This window comes from Melanerpes formicivorus, unplaced genomic scaffold (assembly GCF_026170545.1).
Source record: "Melanerpes formicivorus ecotype bairdi unplaced genomic scaffold, bMelFor1.0.p_v2 SCAF_36, whole genome shotgun sequence".
Classification (NCBI taxonomy): domain Eukaryota; kingdom Metazoa; phylum Chordata; class Aves; order Piciformes; family Picidae; genus Melanerpes; species Melanerpes formicivorus.
In genome coordinates this window covers 2941506-2962205 of record NW_027142388.1, presented here as the reverse complement: position 1 = coordinate 2962205, position 20700 = coordinate 2941506, and the positions used below count along the sequence as shown (strand labels likewise).

Sequence of the window (20700 nt, the reverse complement as noted above, 5' to 3'; positions counted from 1 at the left end):
AAGTAGGGATTTAATTGCTGTTCTGCTGCTATTCTGGCAATTACAGACAAGATTAATGATACAAACCTTTTTGTGGTCTAATTTTTTAATAGCCCTATCTCCTCCTGGTTTGGTGAGATTCGAGCTCCTAAGTGCTTGAGTGGATGTGAATTTCAGTCACTGATCGTCACTCTTCTGTCTTTAGTGTGGGATTTGGCACCTCTGTCCTTACCTTCCCCTGAAGTTGGTAAATACCAGTAGTTCAAGGAGGTTGAAGTGGTTGATCCTAGAGACAACAACCCAAGATAAGCACCTCCTCTAGGTATGAATTAAGAGTTTGGTCTCATGGAATCAAAACCTAAGGGTTATAAGTGTGAGATACGATGATTGAAGATGAGATGAGAACTCTGTAGTTTCAGAGCTGAAAACATACTCCACCAGGATAAGAAATGATGGATAAGTGTCTGAAGGCTCCTGATATGTACTTCAAAGGAAAGAGGACTGCAGGCACTTGATGGTAAATCATTAACACTTGGGGTGTACCAAATAAAGGTTTTGTATGAGAATGTTTTCAGCCTCCTTTTGAGGAGGACAGTTAAGATCCATGCATGTACACCTTGTGCTGCAGGTGTAACTGGCAGTGCTTCAGTCATACCTAATGCTGCATAAGGGAAGTGTCTTTATACATTATGAATGTGTGTGTGCATGCAAACACCTACAGCACACCTGGTTTGGAGCTGGAGTGTGTGCAGCTGAGGCACAGGGAGGTAAAGATCACAATCTGTGGTGTTTTGGCAGAAAGGTTCTCTGTCTTTGCACCTCAGAAATTACTCTATGAATGACAGAGTGATACTGGTGTGTCCTTTTTTTCTGTACATCTCTGCATGCTGAATTTGAGGATGGGGAAAAGGCCTGTCAAAGGCAGGTGGTTGTGCCCTCCTTTCTTATTAATGATTAATGTGTGGCTTTTCTCTGAAGAAAAGTGCTTGGGAATTAGAGCGTTCAAAGTGAATTACCTTCAAGCTCTATCCATCTTTAAATCCTGTAGGCATGATAATGGTATGTGGTGACAGTCAAATAATATTTGTCCTACCTGCACTCTCATATACTTGAGGCAGCCTTTATCTCCAAGGGACTGAAGAAAGAAAGCACTTAAGTGGGAATCTTTGACCTGGAAGCGCTGTCTAGTGAAGAGCGGAGCACAGGAGGTGAAGTTCAGGTGATACTGTGCTACAGAGCTGCCAGCCAAGCTACCTTTGGTGTTCAAGGGAACTTTGCTTATTGAAGCATGGCAGAATAGAGAAGATACCTTAATGTGAGTTTTCAGGTGCCAGCTTTTTATTTTGTCCTTTTTTGAGGCAGCAAATTAGTAATTGAGCTTCACGAGCCTGGCATTAGTATGGAGCCCTCAGTGCAGCAGCTGCATTTCTTCCCTACTGCAAAAAGGATTCTTTGACTAAGTCAGTCCTGTATTTGACTTCTCCTCTTAGCTGTTCTCCCTTATCACAGTTCAAGAGGTTCTTTTGTAGGGCAGTTGTTTAACCAGAAGGCTGGAGAGAACTTCTAGCAAAGCTTAGTGCTTTCCTGTGGCACCAGAGGAGGTGGGGGAAGGTGCTGTCTCTGTCCATCCACACACCACACTTGGAGGCTGGTGCACTGCACTCGGGTTGTTTTCATACTGGGTGCAGCTTTTGGGAGTCTGCTGCTCCAGAAACTGGAACTATTGATACTGTCAGTACTTTTTTTGTGCAACAGGTACTTCTGAGCTGGACTTTTCAGGGAAATAGCTTTAGAAAAAGATAAAAACCAAACAAATTTGCTGGTAAACCTTCACTTTGGAGGCAGCAAGGAGGATGGAAAAGGGAGAAGCTTATCTGCCCAACCCAGACTGGAAAAAAACCAACTCAAATTAAAAACCCACACAATAGAGAGGAGTGAGCAAAGGCAGTTTCTTAATTAGCTTACTGATACTGTGCAGGATCACAGCATATGGCTGTCCTGGGGCTTATATGATGAGCAGAGCGTTTAATTCGTGCTAGTAAGGAGCTGTTAGGGTTTCTCCTGACAGTTCCTGATGTTTAGCTTGTAACATAAATAAATTATGCATAGATTTTAGCAGCAGAGACATAACCTACTTACATGCAACCTTAATGCTTTACAATCAAATCTGGAGTATAAATTTAAAGTTGTGCACTTGCTTATTGCCTTCTGTCATTACTTAGGAATGAATCTAGGTCCCTTTTCCCTTGGCTGTCAGGGAGGGAGTCTACAAAAATGTGTCATTGTGGTGGGATGAAGAGCAAGACTGAAAGCAAGCTCACTACAGTCACTGTAATGAGCATAGTTTGCTTGGAAGGCAGGTAGACCATGAACCTTTGTTAGATAGATACCACTCCTTCTTGTGATTTCATGATTCTTTTTTTGCATTGCAACAAGAATGTGTGACAAAGGAAGCAGAGGCCTTTCCTCCAAGCAGAGACTGGAATCATTTGGAAGCTAAGTAGTTGCTGGGCATCTCGGATGTGTAGTGTTTCTGCATCATTTTGCACTACAGGAGAGCAAGCTCAGGCCCTCCAAGTAGCCAGTCAGAATTTTACTGAAAAGGTATTGCACAATATTTTGGATGTAGAAAGCCCCAAATAGCAAAGGATGTACTTGAAATCTGTACCTTGTTTGTTAAGCTCTACTGCTGACTATTGAGCCCCTGCTTACTGCAGGTAGCTCTTATAGGCAGTGCCAATGTGAACATGAGACCTGTAACTCTGCTTTGTGAGTCTCTTGCTCCGTGCCAGTGTTACTGGAGCACAGACTAAGCTTGTGAAGCCTTTTTCCAGGGGTAGCCACCCTGGTAGGTCCTCTTTTGAGCATCTGACCAAGTAAACAAAACCAATCTTTATTCCAGTAGCTGGAAGAGGTTTACATGCAAGGCAACTGGCAATGCTTCACTGCTTGTCTCTTTGGTCTATCTGGATGCTTAAGTGGAGCAGAAATCTCCAGTGGGATTTGCTCAGACCTGATACACTTTTTTCTCAGCTGAACAGCTGCTCCCTACCTAAGGTCATCATCAGCAGAGCTCCCCTGTCTTTCTGTTCATGTTATATGGATTCTTTACCACATTTCCTGCTTGATTTCTGATTCAACTGCCTGCTGCCAAACCCCATTATGTTGTATGGTGTCTGACCAGTGCTGCCTTGATCAGGCTGTCTTTGTGTCAAAGGCAGCTGCTTTCTTTTTCTCTTATTTTTAGAACAATTAACTTAATACCAATTAAACTTTCTGGTATTTCATTTGAGCTGAAGTATGGAATTCATTCTATTTCTTCATGAAACAATGGAATAGTTTTTTAATGCTGTGCATTCTTGCTTTGGGACATTCAGTGCTGAGAAATCTGCTCAGAAATAGAATACACTTATTGCCATATTATTTATCAATCTCCTTTTGTTGACATCCAAACTTCTTAATAGTGAAACAAAGGATTGGTGTGGAAGGGTGTCTTTAGAGCCAAGGTTCACAGCAGGTGGATAGAAGCAACTAATATATTTGAATTAGACTTGTGAGAACCTTGTAACTATATAGGATCCAGTTCCTTTTGACCCTGGCAATACAAAAGTAGCCATTGGAAGGTTGTTTATAATGATAAGTAAGATTCAGTTGGGCAGTCTGAGACACTGCAATGTGCACAAAGATGCTGTTGGAAAGACCTTGTTGCTGTCACAGTATCACCAAGGTTGGAAGAGGCCTCAAAGATCATCGAGTCCAACCTGTCACCACAGACCTCATGACTAAACCATGGCACCAAGTGCCACATCCAATCCCCTCTTGAACACCTCCAGGGACGGTGACTCCACCACCTCCCTGGGCAGCACATTCCAATGGCAAATGACTCTCTCCATGAAGAACTTTCTCCTCACCTCGAGCCTAAACTTCCCCTGGTGCAGCTTGAGACTGTGTTGTCTTGTTCTGGTGCTGGTTGCCTGGGAGAAGAGACCAACCCCTTCCTGGCTACAACCACCTTTCAGGTAGTTGTAGAGAGCAATGAGGTCTCCCCTGAGCCTCCTCTTCTCCAGGCTAAACAATCCCGGCTCCCTCAGCCTCTCCTCATAGGGCTTGTGCTCAAGGCTGTCACAGCTGCAGCTTTGCGCCATGCTTCTTCCAGAGAAAGATGGAAATGTTTCTAGGAGAATATATTTTAAAATTTCTTGTTCAGCCTTCTATTTATATAAAAAATCTCCCAACCTGTTGTCTTCATCCCCAGCTGGATCTCTAAGCAAAGTGCTGCTTACACCCCCTGAGCTGATGCAGGATGGTTAAGTGTTCAATAGTACTATAACCTCTGCTTCATCTGCAGCATTGTGATCTAACAGCTGATGGCCCTTTCCAGCCAGGTGGCAAACAGCAATAGCTTTGGAAATACTAGTTTTAATGTTCAGAGGAAAAAAATATGTCTTTTTGATGCTTGTATTTTCAAGTTTCTTTATTGTTGGGGGGGGGGAAGAGGGAAGTATCAACCCCCCCAAACTCTCCACATCTCCACATTGCCTTTCAGATTGTTTGAGGGAGCACACTGGGGGCATTGCTACATGACTGGCTTTGAAGTAGTGACAATTAAGTGCCATGCATTTAATTACTTTAAAATATTTTCTCTTGAGGATAATTTTGGTGTGTGGCACAGGCACACAGCTCTCCTATCCTGGAGGTAATGAATACCAACTCTGTTATGCAGATGTAAATGTTACATTCAGACTTGCATCTTATTAAGAAGACTATTTGGTGCTAATAACCTGATGTACAGTATGAACAGATTTCTCAGCACGTTCCCCACCATTTTCTGCAGCCTGTAATGCCACCAGACTGGATTCCTAGCCTGATGTGTTTCTGTGCTGCTAGGTATTTACCTTCATTTAAGGTTTACTCAGTGCCCCTGTGTTTTGTTTTCCCAGGAAAAGCATATATTTGAACAGCCTTACAAATCCTCTTCCACTAGTCCTATCTACAGTCTGAACTCCAAGAATTTGAGGGAGAATGCAGGTTGCTTTTTCCAGCTAAAGAGTGGGGATTTAGTCTCTAGAGTGAGATTTGTGCTTTACTCTTTTATATACAATCAGTCATGCAGTTGATTTCCTTCCTGTGTACTTTGAGTAACAGGGATGGGTATTCCATGACTTTTTTCTAGAATTGTGCTTTTGAGCACACTGGGAAGCTTTTTGTTGCCCTTTGCAGTGTGATGTGAGGAAGATACTACTGCTGTTCTTAAAATACATTTTTTGTTATTTAATGGACTCTTGGACAAGTATTGAATAGCAGAGGAAGCTGCAGAGGCCTGCAGGAGGTGAAGAAACAAGGCAAGGGAAGTAGACTGTACAGAGCACCAGAGATGAATGGCAGGTATCATGCATCCCTGGTTTGTGTAATCAGGCAGTACCCCATTCCCACCCATTTGAACAGGCAGTCAACTTTATTTTCATTTATAACAACATTTTGCCCATCATCACTGCCTCCAAAACCCTGTGGAGTTCCTGTTTCAAGTTGCTCAAACATATCTTCATCTGTAGAGGGGTTTGATATTAAACTGCCCCAGCAGGCAAGTCACTGAGATAAAGTGTTTAATTCCAAGATCTTGGTGCTGTTCCAGTTGTTGCATGGCAACAGAGTTAACAGAGTTCAGAAGTACTCAGCCAGGGTTTTGGCTTCCTATTCTGTTTGGTGTCTGGTATCAAACAATCCATCCACCAAAGAATGAATTTCTTCTGATATAAAAGGATGCTTGTCTGATGCACAGAGAAGTTCAGTGGGAAGCAAACCCCAGCTTGATCCAAGTCTGGATGCCTTATGTTGCTATCTGTGTTGCATGAGCTTCAGGAAGTTTTTGCCCTGGGTGAGGCTTTGCATTCCTCCTGTGGAGTGTTGCCCTGTATGATCTCTGCAGTTGCCCTGCAGATCCTCTGTTTATGGCTGCTACAATCTGTTGCCTTTTACTTTGAAAGTTTCCTTTGGAACATGATTTTGTAACATCCTCAATTCCATAACATGCATCCAGACCAATTCCAGTGCAGATGGGAAATAAGAACATACTATTCCTGACTCCAGCCAGTGGAGGACAATACCAGCTTGGCTGTTCCAATGGCATTTCTGTCCTTTTCAGTGACCAGTACTAGCTCTCTCTCTTGTACATGTGGTCACTTCTGTCTCCATGCTACAGCCCCTTCTGAAGATCCAAGATGTGAATTTGACCAATGACTGCCAGGTGATGTTTTTCAAGGATATAGATAGTGTAGAGTCTCAGCATTCTAAGATAAAGAAAGGCAATCTGGTATTTTCCTGGGTTGCAGGAGCTTTTGAAAATGGCTCTGGGTTGTGGAAACCAACCCTGGGAGCACTTCTCCTGGGATTGTCAGATGAGAACTTGCTCAAAGCACACTTGTCTTCATCTTCATCCTGCTCACCTTTGCTTTAGTGATTAGTTTGGCATACTTATGGTGTATCTGAAAGGCAAATATTCCTGTGGGACTGGGGAGATCTTTGCTGCAGTTTGCAGTGTTGGAGCAGCAAGAAGAGCAGACTCTCTGAAGGAGGTGCTGATCTATCTGAGCTTTGGTCCTCTTGAGATCTGTTAGCTAGACTTGTGTGGAGAAGGTGAGCTGAGCTCTCCAGTAGGGCTGGGTTGTAGTTACAGACATAGAATTGGTTTTGTTCTTCCATGATAGATAAATCCCATGGGCCTCAGGAACTGCATTACCCAAAGAGGGAGGACTAGCAGAGTCCCAAGAGTGCTGGGTATTTATAGAGCAGATGTTTCTGCATGAAATGCTCATAAGGATACATTTTCTGAATTGTTAGTTACATGAAAACCGCAAAGTTCGATGTCTGGGTAACTTATTCATAGCATTAATTAGCTATTAATTTGATGCTGCAAAGTTTTCATGCTCATTTACATCTGATATATATGTGGGAATTTTGACTTCAGGCATTCATTTTCAGTAAGTTGAAGATGCAGCAAGTGATACCAGTTAGCCACACTTACTGATGCACTTCTATGCTCTCTTTTTCAGTTATGACCTTGTCAGTGTCTACTTGAATCCTAATACAGATCAAGAAATAAGAAAGCAAGGTTCAAAATCCTGTGCTACAAGTGTTCTCTTTAATATCTTTATTGATGATCTGGATGAGGGCACTGAGTCGATCATCAGTAAATTTGCGGACGACACCAAGCTGGGGGCAGGAGTTGATCTGCTGGAGGGTAGAGAGGCTCTGCAGAGGGACCTCGACAGGCTGGACAGATGGACAGAGTCCAACAGCATGAGATTTAACACATCCAAGTGCCAGGTTCTGCACATTGGCCACAACAACCCCATGCAGTGCTACAGGCTGGGGTCAGAGTGGCTGGAGAGTGGCCAGGTAGAGAGGGACCTGGGGGTACTGGTCGATGGTAGGCTGAACATGAGCCTGCAGTGTGCCCAGGCAGCCAAGAGGGCCAATGGCATCCTGGCCTGCATCAAGAACAGTGTGGCCAGCAGGAGCAGGGAGGTCATTCTGCCCCTGTACACTGCGCTGGTTAGGCCACACCTCGAGTCCTGTGTCCAGTTCTGGGCCCCTCAGTTTAGGAAGGATGTTGACTTGCTGGAGTGTGTCCAGAGAAGAGCAACAAAGTTGGTGAGGGGCTTGGAACACAAGCTCTATGAGGAGAGACTGGGGGAGCTGGGGTTGCTTAGCCTGGAGAAGAGGAGACTCAGGGGTGACCTTATTACTCTCTACAACTACCTGAAGGGAGGTTGTAGACAGGCAGATGTTGGTCTCTTCTCCCAGGCAGCCAGCACCAGAACAAGAGGACATAGTCTCAGGCTGTGCCAGGGGAGGTTCAGGTTGGATGTTAGGAAGAAGTTTTACACAGAGAGAGTGATTGCCCATTGGAATGGGCTGCCTGGGGAGGTGGTGGAGTCACCATCATTGGAGGTGTTCAGGAGGAAACTTGATGGGGTGCTTGGTGCCATGGGTTAGTTGTTTAGGTGGGTTGGATTGGTTGATGGGTTGGACACAATGATCTTGGAAGTCTCTTCCAACCTGGTTTATTCTATTCTAGCACAAATGGACCCTAAAAAAAAAATCCTTTAGGACTGGGGCAAGAAAGGTGTGAAGGTTGGGAGCTTTTGGCAAAACCTGATATTTATTTCTTTTTAAGGCTGCATTTCTTATCTCTTTTAGCTCATTGTTTCTAAGGCTTAATGTGGTGATGAGCAGCATGATGCAGAGCTCCAGATAAGTCCATTTTTAGTGAATTTCTGTCCCACTCATGCTCAGTAAATAATGTTCCACTTTAGTAGATGTGCTTGGAGGTGGAGCTGCTATCGTCTGTTAGAACTCCTGAAAGGTATCACGCAGGATTTGAATTCTAATTTCAGTTCCATAAAGACTTTACATTAAAATTCATCTTTGGGCTTTTGATATGAAAGGATTAGTACAACAGAGATGGAAAAAGAGTGTGTAGAAGTCTGTCTTCCATATATCCTTTGGACTCATGTTTTAATATCCATATTACCAACCTTGTATCAGCTATTGCTAGAGGTGAGGCTCTGTGTTAGGATTTAGGGAAAGGATTCATTTATCTGTGTATTTCATTTGTGTTCTTAATTGAAAGTTAATGTGCTGTTACAGCAGCCAGCTCACAATTAAGTGTCTCCAGATTTTGAGAGGTCTCTGAGAAAATGTGGGGATTTTTTGCCTGGCCATCCAATTAACATAGCAGCCTGGCTAGGTGATGGGGAGACATGGGAAGGGACCATGGTTGATTGATTAATTATTGGGAGATTGGCAGTCTCTCTAGTTAGTTTAAAACTGGCTGCATGACGGTGAAAGCAGAAGGTGATAATTGTATCCTGAGCTTTTGCGAGCTAACTGTACATGGGTTTGTGGAATTTAGAGGCCCTGAAAGCCTAAAGGTTGGCTGGGTTGTTGTCTAAATTAGTGCAGTTCAGTTTTGAGAAAGCTTTCTGTATAGGTTTTGCCAGTTAAGAATCATTTTGTCACTCCATTCCCACCCCAAAAAATAAGAATTGCCAAAAAAAAGGGAGAGAGAAGAAAAGGCAACAGTGGAAAATTGACTTCATTTATTTATTTGGCAATATGTTGCTGCTTATGCAAGGCTGGGGCTTCAACCCACAGTGTGTGTGCACCCTGGACAAGTGAGGCTCCCTTCCAACCATTTCTGCAGTCATTGGGTTGTACAGCTTTAACAACTCCAAGTAGCCTTTCAATGCTCTGTCTCCCATCATCTGCCTAGGTCATTCTTTTGTGCAATTTTGAGACATTTAAAGCCATCTAAACATACTGACTGTTGTCTTTTGCTTTCTAAATGTGACTGATCCAGGCTTTGTGCTGACTCTGCCATACACAGTGTGAGCTTTAAATGTCAAAATGTTGGATTTAAACTGGCTGTCAATAACTTCCAGTCAGAAAGCTAGAGAATGTAGAAAAGATTTGGAGAACCTTTGAACTACAAAGCCGACAGTAGTTCTACCTGGTGACTTCCCATCTGACTTCTTTGGAGCAGAAGGAGGCCAAAGAAAGTGAAGAAGAATTTTCTCTACAGGTCGATCAAATAAAACGCAGCTTCTTGTACACCTGGGTTTCATCTTTTTCATTTTCCAGTTTCTGTGGCCATGGATACTGCTGAGCAGTCTTGTGATTTTGCATGTTTTTCTTCAGGTGGTGAAAGTACTTCACATGTAAATATTCTGGCTTTGAAATTCAATTTTTTTATTTGTTTCTTCAATATTTTGTTTATTGTTTGCTCTGAAAACTCCTGGACAGACCACTGGACTCGCCAACAAGATACAAAAGTGGGTTTTTAGGTACTTCTCTGACTGTGTTCCCCTTTTTGTTCAGGTTCAGGGAGCTGCAGGTAGGCATTGCCTATATTTGGTGAGATTTAATAGGCATTGCCTATATTTGGTGAGAATTAGTAGGCTTGTCAGACTACTCTGCTTCCAAATTATTTGTCCAAGATAATGAGTTCTTCAGTGATTGCAGTATAAATGGATGCAACTTCAACTTCAATGGTGAAAGTTAGAGAGTTAAATGTTCTTTCAAATCTCTCCTTTTAGGAATGTAAGTTCAGATGGAGCAGAAGCACGCAGAAGGCTAAGAGAATGTGATGGCTTGGTGGATGCTCTCCTTCATGCTCTACAGTCTGCAGTTGGCAAGAAGGATACAGACAATAAGGTGAGCTTGACTATTAAAACCTAATGCATGCTTCCATTTGCTTAGGCAGAGCTGCTGCACAGGGATCTGTCTTCTGTTTGCTATTGTCAGAAGGGGATTGTGCTTGCTTCAGAAAATACAGTGATTACCTTTCTCTCATCTCTGTCAGAATATCCACGGTACTACTGATAGGGGTGTCAGTATCACAGTGTAACTAAGGTTGGAAGAGACCTCGAGGATCATCGAGTCCAACCTGTCACCACAGACCTCATGACCAGACCATGGCACCAAGTGCCATGTCCAATCCCCTCTTGAACACCTCCAGGGACGGTGACTCCACCACCTCCCTGGGCAGCTGCTATGTTACTTTGTGTGTGTCTGATGGGGTGAGCAAAGACAAGTAGTTGTGATTAGGTGAGGAGAGGAGCCCTTTATTATTGTCAGTGACATTATTGCTGCTGTTCTGTATTATTTAATTGACATTTGTGAGCTTCATCTCCAAATCAGAACTGCACAATACCAGCCAAGGAGTCAATTCCCATTTTAAAGACTTGATTCAGCACCACCTCTAAAGACTGTAGTGTTTGGACATTAAGATCTCTTCAGACTTGCAGACTTTCATTGTGATTATTTATTTTTTTAATGCAGGGTTTTGATTCATCTGTTTTTGTGAACATCCCTTTCTGTGGTGCTTAAAGACATATTTCTGTGCATAAGGAATATCATAAATCTAACCTGTTTAAAAATGAAAAGGCATACTGTTGCTTTACAACACCAAGAAGGCTTGTAAAGCATTGTTATCTTATTCCTTTTGAGTCTCACCATGTGATGGACTGTACGAGGGAATTCTAAAGCCCTGTCACTTAATCAGATAATTTTGCAAGTGGATTTTGTAACCACCTGGTGGTTTCCATTGCAACCTAGAGAGCACTGCTCTTGTCAAAACCTGATGTGCTGTGGATTAGCTATTTCTACAGGACAACGTGTGTTCTCATTGAAATCCTCACTAGGCCTAGGTTTTGACCTAGAGAAAATTTAATAAAATGGGCCCCTTGGGGATTGTAAAGGTTGAAAGAATGAGAGAGAGGCTTATATTAAAATAAGATCCTTATATGATCATTCTCCACCGTGTTTTTGATCTTCTGGTGAATTGTGCTCTTGATGTAAGACCAGGGAGTAGTTTTTATTAGAGCTTTCATTTTGAATGGATACTATTTGTGAAGCGCCTCACTTTGGCCAGAATAAAATTGGCTTTAGAACAAGAATGAACCTTAATTTAAGGGATCTTCCTTAAAAGCTGCATTCTTTTCCTGGGGCAAGTGGGCTTTTTTATAAACTTCTCCAAATCCTCCACTATATAATGTGCAAATACAAGAGTGCAAGAGTTACTGTAACATAAACTTTTCCGTGACAGTCTGTGGAGAACTGTGTATGCATCATGAGGAACCTTTCCTATCATGTCCACAAAGAGGTCCCGGGAGCTGATAAGTACCAAGAACTAGATGCCAATCAGACTACAAGCACAGGAGGCTCTCAGAAGAAGAAGAAAGATGATGCTGGTTGTTTTGGGGGGAAAAAAGCTAAAGGTATGTGTTGAAGAGAGCTCAGATCTGGAAATGGATTTGGGGGGAGATTTTGCTGTACAGGCTGCCCTTGCAAGCACATTCATCATGCTGGTATAGAATGATGCAGTCTGTGTTTGTAGTCTTGTGGCATGTGTTTGTCTCTCTCCTTGCATTGCTGCTAGATATTTGGGAGTGTTTTCCGCAATTGCTACACTTTTGTTTGGCTTTAAATTCGAGTGGAGCATGCTGACAGATGACACTGCTGTTGTACAGAGGCAGATGTCTCCCCTCTGTGCTGCAGTCTTCTTGCATCTGTCAATTCTATGCTGAGTCCACTTGTTAGGCTGTATAGCATGCGTCTCCTGGAAGCCAGGCTGGCATGTGTTCATGCCCATGCATGGTAGCCCTGTCTGTGTGTCTTTCATGCCTCCAGTCTCTCACATTTGAAAACAAGCTAATGCCTACCCTCCCACTCACAACCAAAACATACAACCTCCCAGTTCTGTCACTCTTTCAGTAATTTAAATTGCAAACATGATTTTACAGCTTTTAATTGTCAGTCACTTTTAGACCTGTTCTCTCCTCTGGGGCATGAGTGTTGCAAATGAATTTCATTACAAGAGAGGATTAATAGTCTCAGTAACTCCCCTTCCATCTTCCCTTTAGAAAGAGACACTCAAATTATATCTGTTTTCTTTGTTGTTTTGAAGAAATTACTATTATAGACTGAATTTAGGGATAATTAACTCCATTTGCTGTGTAGGCTCCATTCCCCTCACTCATGTGTACTCACATCCAGGTTAATATTTATAGCCAGGTTTAAGGAGGTTTTGGTCCTGGAGAGCCTATATAGAATTGTTTGAACTTGACAGTCTGTGTACAGCACATAACTCTTACTATGATCTGACCTGTACATGTTATTAATGTGTTGTGTTCCCATGTGTTAGGGAAGTCATCACAAGGTGAACTTGCTTTTGCAGACTTGAGTGTCATCCACTTGATTTAAACCATGTTTCAAATGAAAAAAAGTTAGGGAATCTTTTAATGAGTGCAGGGGAAACTGAAGAAAGAATTTTACCTGCCTGGCCAGCCTTTTCTCAGTGAATGACTAAACCTTCAGTGTCTTATCCTTTGGAATCCTTGAATGAGTGCTGACTCAAGCCTGTTCCCTGCCACTTGCAGTCCCTGTTGTTTTGCTGCTCGAGAGCAACACAGTCAATGGAAACATTTTTAGACATAAAAGCTCTAAGTGTGCACTGTGGGAGGAGGGGAGTGTGCTGATTGAGAACTGTCATCGTCCTCTTGGTGACAGTGAAAGGAGAGCGCTCTCAGGTGGCTGGCTTTTGTCAAGCGTCTGCTGCTTTCCTCTGGGGCCGACCTAGAGATACCTTCTGTGTCTGCATGCCCTGATAGCTTCTGTTTATCATCCAGAGCATCTGATCTTGTCTTTTTGGACAAATTGGTCTCAAAATTATCTGACACTGAGGATAACCCCACAGATTTCAGTGAGCAATGCCGGCACTCAGTGACAGCTTGGGTTTGGCTCTGCCTGTTCAGCAGGAAATGACAATTTCCAAAGTATATTTCAACATGGGTTTTTTTTTTCTACCTTTTTCCAGTGCTCTTTTCAAAGTGTGCTCTAGAGGGAAATCAACTGGTAATAATGCTGAGCTCACAGCTGGTAGTATGTAGATCAGAAGGATAGAGGAGGACAGGCAACTGCTGTGTATTAAAAAATAAAAACTAAAATCCATTTTAAAAGGTGCTTTTAAAATTACAAAGAAAAGCTTTCTTTTCTCACTATTAAATTTATGTGAATACCTGGTCTGAACCTGTCTTGGATTTTTCTCAGTCTAGGAGCTTAAAACAGAGCTATACTCTCCCCTTTTTGTTCACTTGATCTTGCAGTGTTTTCGTGTTTATTTTATTTCCTGGTCGTTGCTCACAGCCTTTCAAACACCTCTGCAAAAAGCTAGGCATCGTTCTGTCCCCTCAGTTCTGTGGGCACCTTTTCTTTTCATGAAAAGATGAAGAAAAGAAAGGCTATGCAGGAAAAGGAAGGGGGTGGGAGGTGTTTCAGTAGAAACAAAAGAGAGAAAGTGGAATACCTTGGTTTGGCTTTTAAATTGGTGTAAGTTCTGTAGTGTTCTCGTAGTACTCAGGTTTTGAACCTGTGCTGTGAAATTCTGCCTCTTTGTGACTGTTCCTTTGTCTTTTCTTCCTTCCTGTAAATTTTTGTTTTTCTTTTGCTGCTTTTCTGGTAATTAGAGGAGTGGTTCAATCAAGGTGAGTCTTTGCAATACTTTCTTTTCATCATCACCATAATATGCTTTGTTCAGCTTTTATGTGCAAGGCTGAGAGCTGAGATCAAGGTCTTCTTCATTCACCTTCTCCTCTGCTTCCCCAGTGCATCCTCCCATCCATTTCAGTAGGCATGGAAATATTCAAGTTGAGTGAGCATTTGCAGTTTGGTCTTCTCACAAGGAGAGTAGAAAAGACAAGGTTTAATTCATTCCTTGTAAGTGCAGGAAGGGAATTGATTTGCAACTGGCCTGATAACCCCATGAGAGAGGGAACACCTAAGTATGCAAGTTGCCTCACCAAACAGAGCTTTGCTAGCTGGTGTGGGTAGCAGTAGCTGTGAAAATTCAGCAGCTTGGATGTGTATTTCAGATTCTGTCTGCATGAGCATGCATGCCTGGGCTGCTGAGTCTTTATTACTGGCACTCAGACTGGCTAGATGGAGCTACCCCCAGTAAGTGCCTTGGGGGATGTGCCCTTTAGTTTCTCATCCCAGCACTGTAAGTAAAATTGCCATTGGAATACATGAGGCTGAGGCTAAAGTTTGCCTCCCTCGCTCCTCAGCTGGGAAGTTGTTAGGCTGGGAGTGCCCTGGGGATTTCCATGGTGTTACCGAGACTGACTTGTGCCGGTAAAGGTGAAGTCATTTTCAATTTGTGACACTTGCTTCAGATCAGGGGGTTCTGGAGGGTTGAGCCTACTAAGGAACAGTGTGGGGGGAAAAACCAACACCAACACCCCAGTTGCTCCACCCAGCAAATGATGCCTGTGAGATTCTGCTTTCAGGCCGTGAGTGGTGAGCCTGTGGCATGTCGGCAAGGCAGAGCTCAGCCCTTGCTTTCCTGGCTGTGCTGCAGTCTGGTTCAGTGGCTATACTAACAAGCGCAGTATTGGCAGGGGGGGTTGTTATGAAGAATCTTTCCCGTCAACTTTCTTATTTTTGAACCAGAAAGAAAGCATTGGGGAATTAATCCTTCAGGAAAAAAAAAAGAAGGTCTAGCTGAAGAGCTGTTTTGATTATCCAGTAAAGCAAAACGACATTTGAGGAAGATCAATAGCAACATTAGTGGTTAATAATTCTGGGTCACACTTCAAAGTCCACACTGAGTTTCTGACAGATGGAAAATGCCGAAGGTCATGTTTTGGTTGTTTCTTACATAATGAAAAGTGAGGGGGGGGAAGGGGAGAGGGAAAGAATTTTAATCCCACTGTTGCAGAGACTGTAAATTGCATCTCACACACACAAGTCTCACGTCAGGCACTTTTCCCAAACCAGAGTTCTGTGCCAATTCCTGCAGCCAGGTCTCATAAAACAGACCTGTCAGCAGGCATGTTCTGGGCTGTCTGTCTCTTGGCAAAGTTTGGAGCTATGCTTCTCATCCAATGGCATCATCTTCCCTCTGGCATACCTTGAGTTGGAAAAGATGGAGAGCAGGGAAATGCATAGAATGGCAGAAAATGGAATGTACAAAACCAGGGTCTTAAACTCTGCTGCTGGTGTCATTTCAGCATTCATGTGTATTAAAGTTACTGACAGGTCTGAGGGACAGTTCAGAGCTGTAGAAGCTAGCAGTGAAGTTGGTTTTTCTATGGTATCAGTCAGGCCAGGTTTGTAATTGGTGGGGTTTTGAGCCTGCTAAATTTGGTCACCTTCTTAGACACTCCAGACCAATGTGTGTGGGTCCTGTGAAAATCAAATGGGAAAAACACCAGCTGGGCTGCAGATTGAGACCCTTGCCTTCTAGATGGGTTTCTCTCAAGTCTTCTTACACCTTGGTCCCCTTCTCTCAATAGGAAAGCCCTGGAGGGTGTAGGTGCTTTGGGTATTTCTGAACCTGCCCTTTGCTGAATTTGAATAAGCAAGTAGTTTTTAGAGCTGAAATCCCCTTTGTCCTCTGAATTGCTTCCATTTGCAAACAGCTGGCAGCTCTGGGTTTGAACAGAAGTGGGTTTGCCTGCAAGATGGGTTAGTTTCTCAGAGGGCTGAGACAGACTAGCAAAGGTTTCACAGAAGATGGCCAGTATTTGCAGTCTGGCCCAGAAACTGTGAAGCAGTGACTGCAGATCAGAGCACAGGTGTTATGTGCTGTCCTAATGAAAGATGGCTTAGTAAATAGGCAGCTGTTTCTGCATTGCTAGCTCAAAAGATGTAGCAGCCAGCACTGCCCTCCTGGACAATCTCTTCCATAAAAAAGCAGTGCACAAATACACGCTGCTTGCTAAACACTGCTCTGCAAAGGAGGGAGCTCCTGCTGTGCCATCTCAGTTCTGCAGGGTAATAGAAGTACCAAACCTCAACCTTTAAAGTATAGAGAGAACGTCTGAAATGAGTAGTTGTGTTGAGTAAGGTCTGGCTTTCCAAATACGTGTCCTGAGGTTTGAACTAGCTAATGCCAGAGTCATGAAATTCAGGGTCGTGTGAAAAAACAGTTTGTCCTGCTTAGAGGTAAGATGGAGTCATATTTATTGGTCTGCCTCGAGTCTGTAATCTTTCCTAAATGCTGGCTTCCTTCAGTGCTGTGTTTTGGTGGGGTTTTTCCCCCTCCTGTTGCTCTGCTTTTTTCCTGTCAATGCTCTAAGGGTCAACAAGGGTTTGTAGCCAGTAACTGGGTTCAGCTGCTATTATGAAATGCAGTGTCCTTTGGTGATGCACAGCAGTTTTGTTTCTGGCATTTGGTTCCCTGTGCAACAAGTTCTTTCCTGGAGTAACAACTTGATAGAGAGCTGCAGAGTGCAGCTAATTCCTGTCCCTTCCTTTAGAAAAGATGTGTTCCAGAACAGTGGCATGCTACCTGGCTGCAGGACCTCTTGGCAGCTTAGATGGGCTTTTTCATACTTGAATTCAGTTACTGGAGATGAACAGAATTTCTAGCTGCCTGTTTTGTTCTGCACAGCAGTTAAAGTTGGTTGGGATTTCAAAACAAGTGTGTGGAGATAGTCCCAAAGAAAGGGAGGGGATGGAATGCTTCCTTGAGTTGTGTTTTTTCCCTCTTGATGTTATTTCTAAATATTCCTATTGGTATTTAAAAGCTCTTTCTTCTCTGTGTGGTACTGCACGTGTTTATCCTCTTGTCAAGAGGGAATGTAGAGTGGTCCATTGAATTCACTGTGCAGAAGCTGTTCCAGCTCCTTGCAGTAGGAGGGCAGAGATTGGTCTTTCCCATTTTGTGAGCTGTTCCCAGTCAAGAGTCAGAGTAATCATGTTCTGTTTTCCAAGGACCATTTTCCCTTTTGGTTTTAGGCATCCTCACTGGAGGAGCTTTCAGCCCTTCCCTTAAACCTCCCTTAACAACATGGTAGAGTCCCTGTTCAGAAGCCACCTCTGGCAGCTTAAATTGTGTTGTTCTGAATTCATCCCATCACACCTGCCTCCCCTGCTCTCGAGGGAGAGGGAATAAACAACTTGATTTTCCCCTCTCAAAGTGATTGGGGAAAGCTAAACCGTATGCTGCTATCCTCAAAAGCTGTGCAGATTCCTGCACTTCCTCCCAAATCTCTCTCTGCTGTACTTCTGTGATGTTAAGGTGCCTGCTTATCCCACAGCATCCATGCAGGCTTACCCAAGGCAGTGTCTCCTTGAGGGGAGAAAAAGGAATGAAAATGAGTCCTCCCTCCCCAGATGTTTACATAACCTTGAATTCCCAGCCTAACTAAAACTGAAGTCCAAGGTTTTGTTCTGCTTTCTGTGAAGGGTTGTATAAATTAAAGCTGATGTAATGGCTTGAAAGTGTCTCCTAGCAAAGTTAGTTTCTAATAAATAGTCCAATAGGCACTTTATTGATTGAAGGGCAATTCAAGGTTAAGTTGTTGGCTGCTGTCTGTACAAGATGTTATTTAATCTAGGCTTTCCTGCCTGATAGTCATAGTAGAGTAGAGGCTGCAAAGCAAGTCTGGTTTTTGCTCGGCTGCTCGGTTTCTGCTTCAGATCCAGTTGTGAAAATATCAATGCTGGGCTTCTGAAAGAGGGGCTTTGCCAAGAAAGGAAATGGCCCAAGTGTCCAAAATATTTAAGCACTCTTAAGACCTGCTGAAATGCTACTGCTAAGCATGTTTGTGGATCAACCTGAAAGCAGCACAGATTTTTATCCCTAAGTTGCTTGTGCTAAAACTACAGCTGTGCAGCTGGGTTGCAAGTCAGATGTACAAGTACAGGTAACGGTCTGTGATTTATATTCTGAGTCTGTATCTTCTCTCATCTTGACAGTAACTCACCTGTCAGTATGCTGACAGTCTTTTTCCTCTGCCTTCTTTTTTTTGCACAGGAAAGAAGAATGGAGATTTGGACAGGAATTTTGATACACTTGATTTGCCTAAGCGGTCTGAAGCAGCAAAAGGTAATGCTAATGTTTGTGCTTTTGGAAATAACAAGTAGCATGGGAGCTGAAGGCTCTTAAAGGGACATGAGATGTGAGCATATCTGGCTGATCTTCCTTTTGTGCTCAGTTAATTGAAATAATGGATATGTCAGTGCTTGTTGTTATCTAGCATTAATACTGGGTATAATCAGCTTTTATAGAGAGCTGCTGAATTGATGGGATCTTGTAGAAGCCCATCTGATTTGGTCTTAGGTGATTGTAACTCCACAGAGGGGTGAATGCCTGCTCTCTTCCTTCACAGCTCCATTGCAGATCACCTGCACTAGATGTGAGGTGCTTTATGTGTACTTAGCACCAGCCTCTTCCCTGGCAGTTCTTTGGTGTGTTAATGACCTGGAGAGTGAGGGCAGGGAAGGAATCCCATTTTTTGGTCTTTTCTGACAGCCCCCTTCTCCTGAATGCAGTATTCCTCCCTCTGCAGTGAGTAGTTTTCCAAAATCAGGAGTTCTACTGAAAAGTTCTTCTGTACTGCACTTTTATATTTCAGCTCTGGCAGAAGTGAAATCTTTCACACACACTCTGCATTCCCGTCCTGCATGGGTGGGACTCTTTTTAATTGGAGATTAGGAGAGGGTTTGGGAGCTCAGCAGACTTCTGGATGGCGTTAAGAGGCTTGCAGAGGTTTTCATTTGACTTGTGTGCAGTGTCATTGCAAAGATCCAGTCATCGTCATGGCAACTGCTGTGGTGCTGCCCTGTCAGCCTAGCCTTGCAGGAGAAGCTCTCCCATAGCACCCTCACCCTAATGATCTGTGAACTACCAGAGTAACCTTCAGCAGGAAAATCTTAACACTCTTCCTGCATCACCTGTTTTGCAGAGTATGAAGAGTCAGTGTGATTCAAGGGAGAGATCCTGGGTCTTGGGATACCTGAATTATGCTCCTTCTGTGACCTCAATTGAATCAACCTTGTGCTTCAGTTTCCTTACTCTGTTAGCTGAGGGCAACAACAGAGCCTAGTTTAACATCCTTAGAGATATACTGATAGTAATGGTATAATAATTGTGCATGTAAAGTGCTTCACTCCCCCTTGAATTCATGGCCCTGTGATTGATGATATGCAAAGTAATCCAAATATATAGATGGATCTAATCTATTTACAGGCACCATTTACAATGGGTGCAGTTTCTAGGCTAATGTCTAAACATTAATTTCCATTTGATGCATTATTACACAAGATACTAATGCACCTCTTACAAGGTGCATTGCCCTCCTATTCTGAGAGCTGCAGGAACCTTCTCCTAGCCAGCCTTCACTTTGCCATCAGTCTAGGCTGTGCAGTGATTACATTGCAAGGTAAGGAAATATCTTAAGGATGCAGAAAAAGAACAGAACACAAAATACAGCAAAGGGTTCTACACTTTTGTTCCTTTCTAATTGTAGGTGCCACTAAAGGGAAGAGATGGAGGTGAAGGATTTCTGCAAATAAGTGTCTTGTGGCTCTGTTAATGGTAGAACTGTTGTGGCAGATTGGATGGGAGACTTCTCTATGAGCGTACACAGCTCATTATTCGGCTGCTAGAGGTCATATACTCTTGAAAAGGTTTGGTTTGATAGGTTTGAGATACCCCCATTTAATACAAGCCAAACAGATTTTACTCTGACTGCATATCTCATGCTAGATTACATCAGGAGATTAATCCCACAGCAAAAGAAACCCTTTGACAAGGAAAAAGACATAAACTATTCATGTGTGCCACGACTGGAAAATAAATCCAGTGATTGCACGTTTGTTCTCTTCTTTACTACTAGTATGCTGCTAGGCTTCTGGTTTACTCAGAGTTCCTGTGGATACCAAAGGTTCTAACAGGATTGGTAGGTCTTTCAATTGTTCAGTAAGATAAGAAAAATAAAATTGCCTTTTTTAAACCCCTTAAAAGCTCTGGTCAGATCTGTGCCAGGGAGGATAATTGGCTCTGATGAGATCAGCTCGCAGCTGAAGCAGAGCCTCGTTACTAAGACTTAAAAAATCACACAAGTTTTAATGATCAAAAGCACTCAGTTTGAGTGACACAATGAAGTGCTATTTCAAAAATCAACAATTATAGATTAATCTCTTTCATGTATTATTAAAGCCATATGAAAGTTAGTTTTCAGTTGGAATCTTTGTGGGCAAATGAAGCTGGAGTAATGAGATTTGTTCATGCAATGCAGCAAATGAACATTGTAGTAGTTAACAAATAGTGGGATGCAGTCTTGTTAAGTTCCCTGTAATCTTAGAGTCAGCATCCATGGGGCTTATCCGGTGGGTCTAAGGAGGTTTCAAGAACTTGACATCAGGATTTGC

At 43.0% G+C, this 20700-nt stretch overlaps 1 protein-coding gene across 3 annotated transcripts in view; it reads left to right on the top strand.

The window, feature by feature from the left end:
- Positions 1-20700, top strand: part of ARVCF (ARVCF delta catenin family member) — a 256583-nt gene that overhangs the window by 198059 nt on the left and 37824 nt on the right. For 2 of the 3 annotated variants that reach the window (XM_068157320.1, XM_068157318.1), the window contains exons 9-12: positions 10077-10194; positions 11588-11759; positions 14007-14024; positions 18302-18373. In XM_068157320.1, the coding sequence (XP_068013421.1) occupies positions 10077-10194; positions 11588-11759; positions 14007-14024; positions 18302-18373 (380 nt within the window). The remainder of the gene's footprint in view (positions 1-10076; positions 10195-11587; positions 11760-14006; positions 14025-18301; positions 18374-20700) is intronic. The other variant, XM_068157319.1, reaches the window with a different exon arrangement.